Consider the following 15,466-nt stretch of genomic DNA (forward strand, 5'->3'; position numbering starts at 1 on the left):
TTCATTTTCCCCTTCAACAGGTGCTCAAATAATTAAAGAGAATAGAACCGACGATATATGGGTCAAATGTTTATACAGTTGTGCTACTAAACGTATTGTTACACGCGTTATTAATAATTAGAATTAGAATTATATCGTTTTGTACGGATTGAGAATCCCATTTGGGTCGAAAATGTTCTTGAGCTTCTTTGTCAAAAGTCGTTCTTCAGGATCTTTTCCGAATGTGGAGTACGGTAGCTTCAGTTGACCGATTCCATGTTCAGCTGAAATTGACCCGCCGTGATCGACAACCCATTCGTAGAGGAAGGGATAGAGCCTGGAATTTGAAATTATTAATAGAATTAAAATTTTATAAAAAAGAAAAATCTCGAAACTTACAATTTTTCAAGTTCTTCATTGTGTTTTTCAGATGTAATATTTAAATGAGTGTTTCCATCTCCCAAATGTCCATAAGTGACAATTCTTTTAGCCAAAGAACCACATCGTTCCTTCATCACATTCGTCAATTCATAATAATTTTCCAATGGTAAAGAAACATCATGCTTATAGACATATCCATCTCTGGTAACCGCCAATGGTGCACTTTCTCTCAATTGCCACATCTTCGTAGCTTCTGCAGAAGATCCAGCGAGCACTCCGTCGATAATCAGATTTTTTGAGAGGCATTCATCCAAAAATGCGCTCATTTTCTCCATATCGTGATCTTCATTGGATCCTGATGTTTCGACAAGGATCGAGAATGGGGTTGGAGCATTCAGTACTGGGTGCAATCCTAGATTCGTTTTCAAACATTCCATCGTAGCATCGTCGAGAAGTTCGAAGGAGGAAAGGATTTCAGTGAGGCTGGATTTTGCAAGCTTCAGTACTTCGCAGCATTTTTTGAAGGATTCGATGCCTGAAAAAAATTAGAAATTGAAAAATTTGAACCCATTATATAAATATTCAACCTACCAAGCATCGCACTTTGTACACTTTTCGGTTTAGGAACCGCAGTCATTGTGACGCTTGTGATAACACCCAACTGCCCTTCACTTCCCAAGAATAGGTGTGGAGTGTGCAAAGTTGTGTTGTCCTTCCGAATGCTTGATCCCAAATGTAGAACAGTTCCATGTTCATCGGGAAGAACCACCGTGAGCCCGAGAAGATGTGCGTGAAGACTTCCGTATCGAATCAACCGAATCCCTCCTGCACACGTGGCAATATTTCCTCCAATCTGACAGGATCCTTTGGCTCCGAGATCAAAAGGCATCATATATCCGAGTTTTGCAAGTTTGTTGTCCAAGTCTTCCAGAATAAAACCAGAATCACACTTGAGAATTCCCATTGTGTCGTCGAAAGAGAATTGCTTGTTGATTTTATTCATTGATATAACAACTTCATCATGTACTGGAATTGATCCACCAACGAGTCCTGTATTCCCTCCTTGTGGGACTACTGCCAATTTGTTCTTGGAGCAATACGCCAATATTGCAGAAACCTCTTCGGTGCTCTTCGGGTAGAGGACGACACTGCCAGGACCTGGAAATTAAAACATTTAATATTTAAAGTACCTATTTAATATTAAATAAACCTAATCTTAAAATACAAATACCTTTAAATTGGCCTGTCCAATCTGTAGTATGATTTGTAATATCGTCCTTCTTCACTGCATCTTGCCCGAGAAAATTCTCAAATGCCATTAAATCCGACTGCATCACTTTTGCAAATCCTTCATGTCTGGCGGCAAGAACTGCTGCGTAGCTTCTAGTTGGTCTTCTGATTCGTGGCAAGATTTTCAGAAACATCTGAATTCAGAAACTTTTCAAAAAATAACTTGAAACTTCAAAAGAAATAGTAGGAGACAAAGCTCGGCTAGGTGACCGATTTGCCGAAAACAATAAGAAAACAAACGGCTGGGCAGTGATAAGAAAAAGAGACAGAAGAGATACAAATGATCATAGTTCATTTTATGTACTGTTAACAGAAGTGTGTAATTAAAATCATTCGTAATCCTCCAAAACTCCGTCCATATGCTCGTTTTGTACTTTTTGATTGAACCGTCTCTTCGCGGCTTTTCTTTTCAGTGGAGCCTGCATTCGAACCTTCGGCGTCAGATCCTTCATCGCGTCGAGACCCTTCTTCTGGAGATATTCTTCGATTTTCTTCTCATCCAAATGATCCACAGACACGTGTCTCCACAAGGCTTTGAAATCGTCTTCGAGCTCTGGGAATGTGAATTCTTTGTCATTGTAGAAGACGACTCGATCCTTTTTCTTATTGACTTGTGTCGGAACAACGATCACTTCAGAGGATACTTGCTGGAAAAATTTAATTTAATATTTCACAAAATTGCTCCTTTTTTATACTTTGATTTTTTCAGTTTGACAAATTTAAAAATTCTGATTTTTAATCAAAATTAACCCTAAATACCCTAGTTTTTGAAAAGTTATAATGAGAATATTCTGCCTTCAAAAATGTTTTTCCTTTGAAAATTTTTTAAGGAAAAAGGTTTTATGCTGGAAAAGTGTAATAATTTTTTTTTACTTTATTAAATATATTTTTTCAAACCTTTTTTTTATCGATTTCAATGTTTTTTTGTGGAATATTTAACTTATGGGATCGAAAATGATCAAAATTATTCGTGTAAAAATTGAAAAATAACGTTAATTTGTTCAAAAGTCTGAAAATAAAGTAATTTCTGAATTTTATTTTATAAATTTTCAACACATTTTATCTTTTTTGTGAATTTATATATTTAATTTTCAATTTATTTCAATTTGAAAATCAAAAAAAAACACATTGTTGAATACTCAGAAATTCTAAAAGATCTAATTCATCACAAACTCAAATTTTAATTACTACGAAAAATAAGCCGCTGATAATTTTAAAATCAATTTTACTAATTTTTAGCTGAAATTTTTGAAAAATAAAAACTTTATTTTTGTTATAAATTATTCAAATTCCCACCTGCAGTAGTGCATCATAATTAGCCACACACTCAGCCAAATCCGACACAAGAATTCCACCTTTTCCGTCCTGATAATGTTTCCTCGCGACAGCTACCAACGAAGTTTTTCCTTTAATTTTGTAAGGTGGTCGAAATGCGAATTTTTCGGATTCCATTATCAGTCGAGGATTGTTTGGTAATGCTTCTTGAAGGAAAGCAAGACTTCTTTTTGAAAGATCAAAAATTTGAAGTTCATCGAGAATTTCTTGAAGTGTCAACGGCCATTGTTGATTGTTTAGGTGGCGTTTCTGCAATTAACTGTTTTTAACTCGAAAATTTCGCTTTAAAATATAAATACCTTCATATAATCCACAATTTTCGCCATTGTACTGAAATTTGTGGCATTTGATAACGCATTGGCGTTGCTCACGGAATTATTGAAATCTGGGACTGAAAATTCCGTTTTCAGAAACTAATATTACATTTTAACAACTAACGTTTCGACAAATTTTGAGCCGGTCCAGAGCTTTTCTTCTTTTTCGCTTTTGCTGCTTCTGAAGAGTATGTTGTGTGTGAATTTGGTGCTGTTGTCTTAAAAAATCGATAAATTCAATATTTTTTTAATTTTTAAAGTTCTCACAGGCTTATTCTGAACAGCCATCGTTGTTGCAGCATGCTTCTGGAAAGCAGTTCGCTGCCTTAACAATTCCGGATCCATTTTTGCTTAAACGAAAACCTTTCGAAACAATGAAGAGTACTCTCTTAAGAGTGAAAATCGATGATGGAAGAGGTTTTTCAAGGCCAGTGGCCGGCAAATAATGGTGGCAGGGGGCTGAACCCTGTAGTAAACAATAAAGTGAATTAGTTTTCGCTGATTTTATCAGAATGAGAAAGATGGAACAAGGAGTGAAAGGAGCTTTAAATTTGAACAATTAAAATTAAAATTAAAGTGAAAGTAAAAGTAAAAGAAAACAAAAACAAAACTAATTCTACAGTTGGAAGCTATTTTCAAAATTTTCTAGACAGATAAAACATGATTTATTCCAGCTGCTCCTCTTCTTCTAGTGGATCATTGACGAGTTCAGCAGCTAGGTCATTTGGAAGCTGGAAGCCTATTTGGTGAAGAACCACTGTGTTTGATATATCCGTCAACAGGCGAGCCATTGAGAGCTGACCGTCGAGCTCTTCGCGGATCTTTTCAGAACACTCGGTTGTGTTTGTCGCGTTCTTTACCATTTCCTTCAACCGTGAACTTTGAACGTTCCAAATCTTTTCGAGAAAAGCTTTGTAGCAACCGTCTGTAATAATAATAATATTCGTTATTTCTCGCACCGAAAAGATGACAGAACGCCGCTCACCGTAATGACCATCGAGTTGCGCAAGATGATTGAATGCGTGGTGCAGTGGTTCGGCGAGAAACGTGGCAGGTGCAGCCGACCAACGATAAAGATGGTTGCGTACGAGACACACCATCTCCGCGGCTTCATTCTGGAGAGTTTCATAGTCGTCGCGGCGAGGATCGAGACAGGTGACAAGATATTCGCTGAGCAATCCTGAAGAATCAATGGCCAGCGCCATAGAAGATGAGGTCTCAGACCAAAAGCCTTGTACTTCGCAAACTTCTGAAAATTAAAAAGCTATTAAAAATTAAAAATATTAAAAAAAAAAATATTACCAATGATCCGGAGGAAAAGCTGATAAAGTTTCTTCCCGCTCCACATTTGGTCCGAACTCTTGGAATTATTCATGATGCGAAGAGCGCGGATTCCATTGAGCAACGTTGACAGCAATTTCCTATAGTTTGGCTCACTCTTCCGCAAAGTGAAGGTATCTGAATCGTCCTCACAGAAATACGCCCAGTCGACGCGTTCGCCAATTCTTGAAGATCTTGTTGGTCCGAATAGGATGTAATAGAACTTTCCCTGATATTTTTCAATTACGTTTCGGATCAGAACAGACAACCAGGAGCCAAACTCGATAATCTCCTGTGGAGAAGCTTCATCGATGTCTTGACTCAAGTTGAGGAAGAGTTGGGTCAACCCGGAACGAACTTTCATCTCGAGACCTATCAACTGGCCCGGTTTAGCAGTAAGAACCTTGATAATCGAAGGACGGAGATCAGCGTCGATCATGATTGCAGCTTTTACCATTATACGACGTTCAGAGAACTTCCAATTGTGCGTTATCGTTTCCAGGAGTCTTCCAAAACCATGAAGGGAGCCTCCGAGTTGATCACGCAAATTCCGGCAGATGTTCAGGAAGACTTGAGCGCGGATCTTTGTGTTCATTGTGATCGTGATGGATTTGATGAGGCCACCTGTTAAAATACATTTAGATTTATAAACGAAAATAAAAATATTGCAACACTAACCACATGCAGTGAAAGGATCATTCTCTAAGAATTCTTCATCGTCGGGGCGGAGTGAGCTATTGAGAAAGTCAAGATTATCCAATTGCATTCGACGGAAAAAATCGTGGGTTGAAACGTAGGTTTTGACTCGTGAGCACAACTTTGTGGATGTCAGTGAAAGCGCATTAATGGATTGCACTGAAAAATGTGAATGTTAAAATTTCTGATCAGTACTTCACAACTAACTGTCAAGAATTGTGAAAATATGCGAATAGGCTCTATTCGGCAGGTTTTCCAAGCCCACTGGTGCATCTGGAGATGGCACACATTTCGAGGAAAATTTGACAGGAACACCTAAAAGTGCTCGCAAATCCTCCAAGGAGTACAAAAGCCCATTGTCTGGTGAATCGGTATGAGAGGTTTGAGATAAGTTGTTGGGAGCTTCGAAACTTTCTGAAAATCAAGAAAATTAATTTTAAATTAAAAGAAAAATTGTCGTACCGTCCAACTTCTGGCATACGTTTTTCGATTCAGAGCTTGAACGTTCCCGTTTTACTGTTGCAAAGAACTTCGTGATTGGGGGCGTCGAATCGGAATTTCTTCGCTTTCTAGCCAACAATCGGAACGGTGGCTCGGTTCGCCGAAACATTTTTATACGAAAAATACTTTAAAATCAGAGGAAAATACTTTGGGACCGGTGAAAAAGCATGGAGGTTCGCACAAACTTGTTTAGGAAAACAGAAATATGTCTCCGTGGCAGGACCATACTGTGCGCCGTTGATGTCCCTTTGATACAGTACTCTTCGCATTATTTATTTTTTTTCGGCGCGCCTAGGGGTTTTCGAGCGCAGAGTTCAGGAGGCCTTCTGGATTATGGATAGAGGCTTGATTTTTAAAATTGTTTAATTCAATACAGTTTTATTAAAGTTTTTTCTAAAAATCTTTTCTAAAAATAATATCTGATTGCTGTTTATACACGAGAACAAAACTAATTTCATGGAAACAATTTTTTCTCTTTATTTTCTCTTCGAATAATTTAAATTTTAACAATTCAGGTTTTAAATAATCAATTTTTAAATAAGCAAGTGAATTTTAAGCATAACTTTTCTTCCTAGTGTACGTAAATCATTCTTTCCAACAAACATATTTTTTCGTGACGAAACTTCGCCTTCCAGAATATTCTTTTTTCAGAAAATAAATACCAAAAAGCACAATTTCTTATCTCTTGCTCATTCTTTTCTTTGTATCGTGCTCATGCTTTTATTCATTCCTCATTTTTATCTTGCGAAACCAATGTATTTTCAATAAAAAAAACGAGTGATGCATGTGCGCTCCACCGGCCGACGGAAGATCGAACATGCACTGCGCTTCGCGAGTAAATAGAACGCTCTGGAAAGTTCCGCACTCTTCTCTCTCATGATTCGGCGCACTCTCTCTTCCATTTCTCCGTGTTTCCTCTTCTGATGTTGACCCATATTTATTCTGCCGGGTGTATTCTTTTTATCTATCTGTTGCTTCATTTATTCCGTTAACCTGTTACTGGTTAATATTTCAAAAATTCATATGATTTCTTTTCAGATTACTTTCCACAATGGGAAAAGACTACTACAAAGTGCTGGGCATCAGCAAAGGTGCAACAGACGATGAAATCAAAAAGGCTTATCGTAAAATGGCTTTGAAATACCATCCGGATAAGAATAAGGAAGCTGGAGCTGAGAACAAATTCAAGGTATTTTTTAAAATTTAGTTTTCTAATTTAAAAAAAAGTTTTTGGTCCTCGGTGAAGGATACTGTACTTTTCATGACCAAGTTGTTATTTTTAAGCACTCGATTTAAAAACGATTTTAATCAAAATATAGAAAATCCCAGTAAAATTGCAGTTTTTCTGGGAATTTATTGATGTTAACCTGAAATAATATTTTTTTTAATTACAGGAAATTGCCGAAGCTTACGATGTTCTTTCCGATGATAAGAAAAAGAAGATTTACGATCAATTCGGAGAGGAAGGACTAAAGGAAGGTGGACCAGGAGCCGGAGGTGGTGGCGGCGGTGGAATGCACTACGAATTCCGTGGAGACCCAATGAACATTTTCTCATCATTCTTTGGAGGATCCGATCCGTTCGGTGCTGGTGGACCTGGAATGTTTGATCTTGGTGGTGGAGCCGGAGGCCCGAATATGTTCTTCATGAATCAAGGTGGTATGGATGACGGTATGTTCGGCGGCATGCATCAAGGTGGAAGACGTGGACATGCTCGTCAAGATCCTGCTGTGCTCCATGATCTTTCTGTCAGTTTGGAGGATGTACTGAAAGGTACAACGAAGAAGATGAAGATTACAAGAAAAGTTATGACGGACAATGCTCAACGCCTAGAAGACAAAGTTTTGACGGTCACTATTAAACCAGGATGGAAGTCAGGCACAAAGATCACATTCCCAAAAGAAGGTGATCAGCACCCGAACAGAACTCCCGCCGACATAGTCTTCGTCATCAAGGATAAGCCACACCCGAAATTCAAGCGAGAGGGATCTGACATCAAACGCGTCGAAAAGATCTCCCTGAAGTCTGCATTGACTGGCCTTGATATTATGATTCCAACGTTGGATGGAGCAGACTACCGTCTTCAATTGAACGATGTCATTAAGCCGGGAACTACAAGACGGTAGGTTAAAAATTTTGAGATTCACGAGAAGTAAATTATTAATTTTAATTCTTTCAGGCTGACTGGAAAAGGACTTCCAAATCCAAAGTCTCCATCTCACAGAGGAGATTTAATCATTGAGTTTGACGTGGAATTCCCATCACAACTCAATCCAACTCAACGGGAAGTGATTCTGAGGAACTTCTAATCGCATTTTTCAATTTTCCCTCTCTTGCTTATCAATCAACTACAGTCGAACCAAGACGGGTAAACAATCACTCTTGATTGCCATTGGATTCGATTTAGCAGTATTCAGTCGCCTTGTTCGATGTTTTCAAGCGGGTATTTAAGAGATTTTTTATTAGGATGTTGTTCTTTTTATCACCCATGTTTCATTGTTAATTACCCATCTCACACATATTGCCCATAGTTATTCAGATGCATTTTTTATCGTTTATCAAGTCTCATTCTAATGACATGAAAACCTTCATTGACAAGATACTCGGTGTAATTGTATCCCCCCTCAACCGCCCCCTCTTTCAATTTTAATTCGTGCTTCCTTATCAACATTTCCGATAAATAAACTTTTAAATTAAAGCAAAAGAAAGTTTTGTGATTTTCGTGTGTTCAGTTGATCTGTCTCCTCATCGTATCGATTGTCTTGTCCTTGGCCACGTGGGGGTAAAAGATGATATCGGGCGTTGAAAGAAAGGAGATGAGGGCACACCATCATCATTCTTTACCAGTTTGCAGCGGCAAAAATGCTGACCAGAGGATTCACGTCAATTGGCAAGATTGCAAGTAGAGGTAATTAATGTTTCAGTTAATATTTAAGGCTGGTGTAGTCGAATTTAATTAAGACTGCTGTAAAAATACAATAAAAACCGCAACAATCACCTAAAATTAGCCGAAAACAATAATCAACATATTAATTATATGATTGTCCGAGAGGAGTACACGCAGAGGGCGCTCGTTCGCGCGCGAAGTTCAAAAAATTTAGAATTATTCGCTATTTCGAAGCCATAACTCACGTTAACGAAATTTTTGTGATGTATCGTTTTTACATATCGTCTAAATTCGACTACACCCAAAAAATTATTCTCAAACTTGAGCTCACCCTCCAAATATTTCAGGTCTCTCGTCGACGTTCTACCAAGATGCTTTCCAGCTTTCGGATCAGCTCACTGAAGACGAAAGATCTTTGATGCTCTCGGCTCGGGAATACTGTCAGGAGCGACTTTTGCCACGTGTCACAGAAGCTTACAGAACTGAAAGTGAGACACTCCATACCGAATTCTTATTTAATTTTACCATAGTCTTGATTTCCAGAATTCGACCCATCCCTGATTCCGGAAATGGGAAGTATGGGCCTGTTGGGCGCCCCATATCAAGGATACGGCTGCGCTGGAACATCAACTGTTGGCTATGGACTCATCGCTCGTGAGGTGGAACGAGTCGATTCGGGATACAGATCTACGATGAGTGTGCAAACGAGTCTGGTGATCGGACCGATCTACAACTACGGAAGTGAGGATCAGAAGCAGAAATATATTCCCGATTTGGCGAGTGGAAAGAAGATCGGATGCTTCGGATTGACCGAGCCGAATCATGGATCTAATCCAGGAGGAATGGAGACAAAGGCCACGTAAGTCTAGAAAATATTTGATTCATTTTCAAAACTCTTGTGTTTTTCAGCTGGGATGAGACCACAAAAACCTACAAATTGAATGGATCGAAGACTTGGATCTCCAACAGCCCTGTCTCTGATGTGATGGTCGTTTGGGCGAGAAGTGCTCGCCACAACAATAAAATCAAGGGATTCATCCTGGAACGTGGAATGAAGGGACTGACGACTCCAAAAATTGAAGGAAAACTTTCATTGAGAGCCTCGATCACTGGACAGATTGCAATGGATGATGTTCCAGTACCAGAGGAGAATCTTCTCCCGAACGCTGAAGGGCTTCAAGGACCATTCGGATGCCTGAATAACGCACGCCTCGGAATCGCGTGGGGTGCTCTCGGAGCAGCTGAAGAATGCTTCCATCTCGCACGCCAGTACACTTTGGATCGCCAACAGTTCGGACGCCCACTTGCACAGAATCAGCTGATGCAGTTGAAGATGGCTGATATGTTAACTGAAATCTCTTTGGGTCTTCAAGGATGCCTTCGTGTGTCCCGCCTGAAAGATGAGGGAAAAGTTCAATCAGAGCAGATCTCGATTATCAAAAGAAACTCGTGTGGAAAGGCTCTCGAGGTGGCACGAAAGGCGAGAGATATGCTTGGTGGAAATGGAATTGTGGATGAGTACCATATTATGAGACATATGGTGAATTTGGAGACAGTTAACACTTATGAAGGAACACACGATGTACATGCTCTGATCCTTGGAAGAGCCATCACGGGACTCAACGGATTCTGCTAATTTTTTCTTTTTTTTCCTTTTTTCACTTATTGTCTAGTCTTGTCATAGTCTATTGCTTTTCAACGCAAAAAGTTTTATTTCATTCCCAAAAATATTGAAGTTTCAATAAATATGTAGCACACGTTGGAAATTCTTTCTTGTTGCTCAATTAGATCAGCCTTTCGAGGAGAGTCTGAAAACATAAAATTTAGTTAGAAAACGTGGTGTTTTGTCAAATTTATTACGCTCCGTATCACAAAGGAGTGCACAGAGTTGATACTCAGCCAAATGCCAAATTATAAATATTGAATTAAAATTCCAGAAAATCAGAAACTTTTACATAACTTTGAATAAATTTCAGCAATGACCTGCAAGTCTTTTATGCATTTATTTGAAACAATTCAGGTGGGTCTCGACACGAATGAAATGTTTCAACTACAGTACCCACTCTCTCGACTCTTTCTAAATATATTTAATTTTCTTTAAATAGATATGAGCTATAGAATTAAAAATTGTGTTCAAATTTTTACTTTTATTTCCAAAACAACCATATTCACAGGGGAATCCGAAAATATCAACAAAAAAAAATGAAACGCTCCGAGTTGAAATCTAGCTGAATTACAAATAATTGGATATTTAAACAATGATGTTTTAAGAATTTTCAGAATTTGGAAATTTATAAGATTACATTAGTTATCTGTGAATTGTATGGAAATTGGTCTCGAACTCTGTATAATTGGAGAATAAATTAATTTTACAGTCATAAATACTAATGGAAAAATTACGGCTTGTCTATTTAAATACACTTATAATGATTTAAAAAGACCGAATAATTTAATAAAACACTTCAAAAATTTTTTCGATTTTTCATAATTTCCGGCCAAAATTTTGTCAAATTGCCAAAATTTCGAAAAATATGAGCTTTTGAGGATATTCTAACTTCGCATGTTTTGACCCTATAATGTTTTAGTACAAATAGCTAGAACAAAACTTATAGTATAAAAATGTAGGAAAAAAACAATTTTTTTGGTCGACTTCCAAGAGTGACAAAACTGAGTAATTGCCACTTTTTGACTGTAAATAAAACATTTCCAAAAAATGCTTGAAAAGTTTTATTATGATATTCGATCATTTTGGCACCATAGGAGTAGTTTTTGATACTTTCCTCACTATCGCTCCTCCACCTTTAATGAATTCGATTTCCCAAAAAGAAATCCTCGACTTTCTTTTCTCCAGAAACATCCAAAACTTGAAATTTTTTCTGGTTTTCGTCAATCTCGTGGTGCGAAGTGATTCCATTCAACTTAATAGAAAAGTTTGAATCGGATCTGATTCAAGAAACGGAGCGTCCTGTGGGCTTGAAGTGTTCTTACTGAGCCCATACAGTCATTTCTCCCCCAGCAAGTCGGATTCCAAAACGTATCTCACCGATTCGCATGTGGTGTCAGACTGTCCCATCGCTTCACTGCACATGAGAAGCGGGAAACTTTTTTTTTGAACATTTATGACGTCACAGCGCATTTCGAATGAATGTTTTTCAATGATTTTCGTTTTTTTATAGTATTTTACTTCAATTCCGCACTTAACTTGCTAAATTGTTACAATTTCGGTGATCAATATCAATTTTAGAAGTCAACATGAGAAAGTTATTTGAAAAATTATTGGGTTGAACCGGAAGTCTTTGTGACTTTTTCAATCGTTTATTTCTCGAAGCAAAAGAAACTTCAGGATAAATTTTATTTGCTATCATTATCATCGGTATACTGCCAACGTGTGCGCAACTTATGAACGTCCTGCTTAAAGAACCCTTCCAGGCGCAAGTCGAAATAATGCTTGAGTGCCATTTCGACACTTCCATGGGAATTGAAGGTTCTTTCCCAGAGGTTACGAGTCACATCGGAAATCAACCAGTTTTCAGATGGGACAATGTCTGGAGAATACGGTGGGTAACGGAGAACCATCCATCCACGCCTGACCAGTTCTTGCAATACTTGTTTCAAGCCGTAGGGACAAACGTTGTTTTGTTGAAAATAGAGTTGCTTGTCCATCAGGGGTGAACGATTGAAGACTTTCTTCAGGTTTCGTGGTTAGATAACGTAGAGGCCCCCAGTAATTATTTTGCTATCAGGTAGCAGTTCCCAGTAGATGGGGCCGTACACTTCTCACCACACTGTGAGCATGACTTTTTTGGGGTGAAGGTCGGGTTTGGCGGCATCCTGTGGGGTCTCTCCTTCTCCAATCCACTGGGCACGCCTGTGGTTGTTATCGTAGAGGTCCCACTTCTCGTCTCCAGTAAAAACTGGGTCCAACCATCAATCGCCCCCGTGGAGAATGAGGAGGGAAAGGGAATCATCCACTAAAAAATCAAGATTGTCTTGTGTCATGGTGTGAGGTATGAATCCACCCCTAATTTTCTTTATTCCGAGAGCTGCCAAGCCCTGTACGATGTTGGTTTAATGAGACCCAGGTGCGGTTGACAGCTCACGGGTGGTTTGGAAAGGATCCGTTGCCACGGCTTTCTTAAACGCATCCAAATCCAATTTATGGGGTCTCATGATCCTCGAGAGAAAAGTCGTCCTTGTCGAAGCGGTGGAACCAATTGTGTATGATATTATAGTGATGGGCATGTGTATGATAAACATTTTCAAGGAGACTCTCTAAATCCTTCATCGTGGTATGAAAGAGGAAGAAGTACATCAAACTATGACACTAGGGGCATACATTGCTGGTTAACTAAACACAGGACAAAGGGAAGGGAATGGGGTGTTTTTTAAAATGAAGTTTCTTTACTCGTTGCACTGCAACTTTTTCCTCACGAGGGACGAGGAAAAGTGGTTTCTAATCCATGGCCGAGGAGCCGACAAGTTTCAGCGGCCATTTATCTTGCTTTGTTTTCCGCCTGTTTTCCTTCGTTTTTCACAGCCTTTTTCCGTTTTTTCTTATTAAAACTGATAAATAAATATTTTTTGCAGATGCTAAAATAATTTCCAAGTAAAAAAATTATGTTATCAGTCGGCAAGTAGCGGTGAAAGTGGGCAATGTAATTTGATGGATTACGGGAATAAAAAACCCAAACTTTTTCTGAAACATGGTATATATTCTGCTTAGATGCTGAAACTACCCGATTTTTATAACGAGACCGCTGAAAAAGTTTTGAGATTTTCAAAACTCGACATTTTGTGCGAAAATCTCGACTTTTTCACCAAAAAAGTTGAATTTTGAAAACCTCAAAATTTTTTCAGCGGTCTCGTTATGAAAATCAGGTAATTTCAGCATTTAAGCAGCATATGTATCATGTTTGGGAAAAAGATTGGGTTTTGTATTCCCGTAATCCATCATATTACGTTGCCCACTTTCACCGTTACTTGCCGACTGATAACATAATTTTTTACTTGGAAATTGTTTTAGCATCTGCAAAAAATATTTATTTATCAGTTTTAATAAGAAAAAACGGCAAAAGGCTGTGAAAAACGAAAGAACACAGGCGGAAAACAAAGCAAGATAAATGACCGCTGAAACTTGTCGGCTCCTCGGCCATGGCCTAGAAACCACTTTTCCTCGTCCCTCGTGAGAAAAAAGTTGCAGTGCGTTGTTATACCCTAGCAACAAGGATACTTGCTGGGGATCTCAATTTCCCACAAATTAATTGGTCCTCCGCCAATTCATCCTTACATCCATTTGCTTCATTTCTCAGCTCCAGCAACCTTTCTCAAAAAGTTCACTTTCCTACCAGAATATCTGCCTCCTCCAGCAACATTCTTGACTTAGTGGCCTGCTCAGCTGATATATCTATCCTCCATCTCTCCCCCCAGCCAGCTCTTCTGAATTCCGATCACCTTTCAGTGGAATTCAAGATTCCTATCCTCTCCCCTATAGACTCTCCTTGTCTTACTTCCCAAGACTCCAATAGTTCTCCCTTGTTTGACTATAAAAAATGCAACTTCCCCCTCCTCAACAGAGATCTTTCGCGTGTTAACTGGGACTTCGAATTCTGCTCTCCAAAATCTGTTTCGGATAAATTTGATCGCCTACTTTCGATTCTTAACAACCTCCTTACTCAACACTGTCCCACTAAGCCAATTAGTGTCTCTAAGTCTCCTTCACCTTATCACAACATTCATCGAAAACTGAAGCGCCTAAGGAATAGAATCAGCAAGCTTATTCTTTCTCGTAAATGTACATTTGAAATTATTAAAACCGCGCGATCTAAATACCGAAAACTTTATCGGAACTATAGAAAATACGTGCGCCGTTTTGAAAACGATATAATTGCCAACTCTAATTTTACCAAAATAAGGCGTCTTATTAATAGTCGCCTCAAATCTCAAAATCGCGTTCCAGCCATCGTCCTTGACAATAAATCCATTGTCAATGATTCAGAGATAGGCGAAATTTTTGCTAAAATCTTCGCCTCTCACTACTCTGACGATTCCAGCCAGTCTCAAAATTCTCTACATAGTCCTTCACCCACATCCCATTCCTCTCTTCAGAATCAAACATCCACATCTCTTCATGTAGACTCATTTCAGCCTTATATGATTGAAAGCGTATTGTCGAAGCTTCCCCCTAAATGTGGTTTTTCCCCACATTGCGCCAATTATCTAGTGCTCAAGAAATGTGCAACTCCTCTTGCTTTGCCTCTATCCATTATTTACAAACAATCATTTGCCGATTCTAAAATCCCTGACTGCTGGAAAAAGGCAATAATCATACCAATACACAAAAAGGGTAATCCTTCTTCCCCTAGCAACTACCGCCCGATTAGCCTCACTGACCCCTTTGTTCGTGTTATGGAGCGTATTATCTGCTCTCGAATTCGCGCTGATTTTGGCCATCTTCTGTCCCCCCATCAACATGGGTTCCTCCACTATAGAAGTTGTCCTTCTTCACTAGCACGCTCTGTCTCCCTCTACCATTCTCTTCTAAGGAAGGAAAAATCTCTCGATATAATCTTTTTCGACTTTGCTAAGGCATTTGATAAAGTTTCACATAGCATTCTCTTAGGAAAACTTGCTAAATTTGGTCTTGACTCCATTACTTGTTCTTGGTTCAAGGAATTCCTTGAAAACAGAACATTCTCCGTCAAAATCAACAATTTTGTTTCGAAAAACTCCTATCCCATCTCTTCAGGTGTCCCACAGGGTTCTG

The 15,466-nt window shown here is 38.8% G+C and overlaps 5 protein-coding genes and 3 non-coding genes across 8 annotated transcripts; 3 read left to right on the forward strand and 5 right to left on the reverse strand.

The window, feature by feature from the left end:
- Positions 1-57: 57 nt before the first annotated feature.
- On the reverse strand, positions 58-1,784 carry dhgd-1 (D-2-hydroxyglutarate dehydrogenase, mitochondrial; the record flags this gene model as incomplete). The annotated part of the gene is made up of 4 exons (NM_064064.9): positions 58-316; positions 379-895; positions 952-1,518; positions 1,592-1,784. 4 exons carry the CDS (start codon positions 1,782-1,784, stop codon positions 130-132), a joined length of 1,464 nt encoding a protein of 487 aa, NP_496465.1. The 3' UTR covers positions 58-129.
- A 142-nt stretch (positions 1,785-1,926) lies between these two features.
- gtf-2E2 (Transcription initiation factor IIE subunit beta) lies at positions 1,927-3,649 on the reverse strand. Its single transcript, NM_064065.10, has 5 exons — positions 3,567-3,649; positions 3,424-3,517; positions 3,285-3,376; positions 2,947-3,234; positions 1,927-2,297 (listed from the first exon to the last, which is right to left on the reverse strand). The coding sequence occupies exons 1-5, from the start codon at positions 3,642-3,644 to the stop codon at positions 1,980-1,982; spliced, it is 870 nt and encodes a 289-aa protein (NP_496466.1). The 5' UTR covers positions 3,645-3,649; the 3' UTR covers positions 1,927-1,979.
- Positions 3,650-3,789: 140 nt separating this feature from the next.
- F54D5.9 (F-box domain-containing protein) lies at positions 3,790-5,982 on the reverse strand. Its single transcript, NM_064066.6, has 6 exons — positions 5,778-5,982; positions 5,523-5,729; positions 5,298-5,474; positions 4,602-5,243; positions 4,285-4,548; positions 3,790-4,224 (listed from the first exon to the last, which is right to left on the reverse strand). Exons 1-6 carry the CDS (start codon positions 5,923-5,925, stop codon positions 3,965-3,967), a joined length of 1,698 nt encoding a protein of 565 aa, NP_496467.1. The 5' UTR covers positions 5,926-5,982; the 3' UTR covers positions 3,790-3,964.
- Positions 5,983-6,617: 635 nt separating this feature from the next.
- On the forward strand, positions 6,618-6,767 carry F54D5.22. The gene has a single exon (NR_051724.1). It is a non-coding gene; the product is annotated as an Unclassified non-coding RNA F54D5.22 (non-coding RNA).
- F54D5.18 lies at positions 6,618-6,767 on the reverse strand. Its single transcript, NR_051725.1, has one exon. It is a non-coding gene; the product is annotated as an Unclassified non-coding RNA F54D5.18 (non-coding RNA).
- Positions 6,768-6,854: 87 nt separating this feature from the next.
- dnj-13 (DnaJ homolog subfamily B member 13) lies at positions 6,855-8,514 on the forward strand. Its single transcript, NM_001381610.3, has 3 exons — positions 6,855-7,005; positions 7,211-7,938; positions 7,996-8,514. Exons 1-3 carry the CDS (start codon positions 6,868-6,870, stop codon positions 8,123-8,125), a joined length of 996 nt encoding a protein of 331 aa, NP_001366737.1. The 5' UTR covers positions 6,855-6,867; the 3' UTR covers positions 8,126-8,514.
- Positions 8,515-8,670: 156 nt separating this feature from the next.
- Positions 8,671-10,466, forward strand: F54D5.7 (putative glutaryl-CoA dehydrogenase, mitochondrial). Its single transcript, NM_001383957.3, has 4 exons — positions 8,671-8,724; positions 9,051-9,191; positions 9,247-9,562; positions 9,613-10,466. Exons 1-4 carry the CDS (start codon positions 8,679-8,681, stop codon positions 10,337-10,339), a joined length of 1,230 nt encoding a protein of 409 aa, NP_001369890.1. The 5' UTR covers positions 8,671-8,678; the 3' UTR covers positions 10,340-10,466.
- F54D5.19 lies at positions 8,776-8,925 on the reverse strand. The gene has a single exon (NR_051726.1). It is a non-coding gene; the product is annotated as an Unclassified non-coding RNA F54D5.19 (non-coding RNA).
- Positions 10,467-15,466: the final 5,000 nt, after the last annotated feature.

This window comes from Caenorhabditis elegans, chromosome II (assembly GCF_000002985.6).
Source record: "Caenorhabditis elegans chromosome II".
Classification (NCBI taxonomy): Eukaryota; Metazoa; Nematoda; class Chromadorea; order Rhabditida; family Rhabditidae; genus Caenorhabditis; species Caenorhabditis elegans.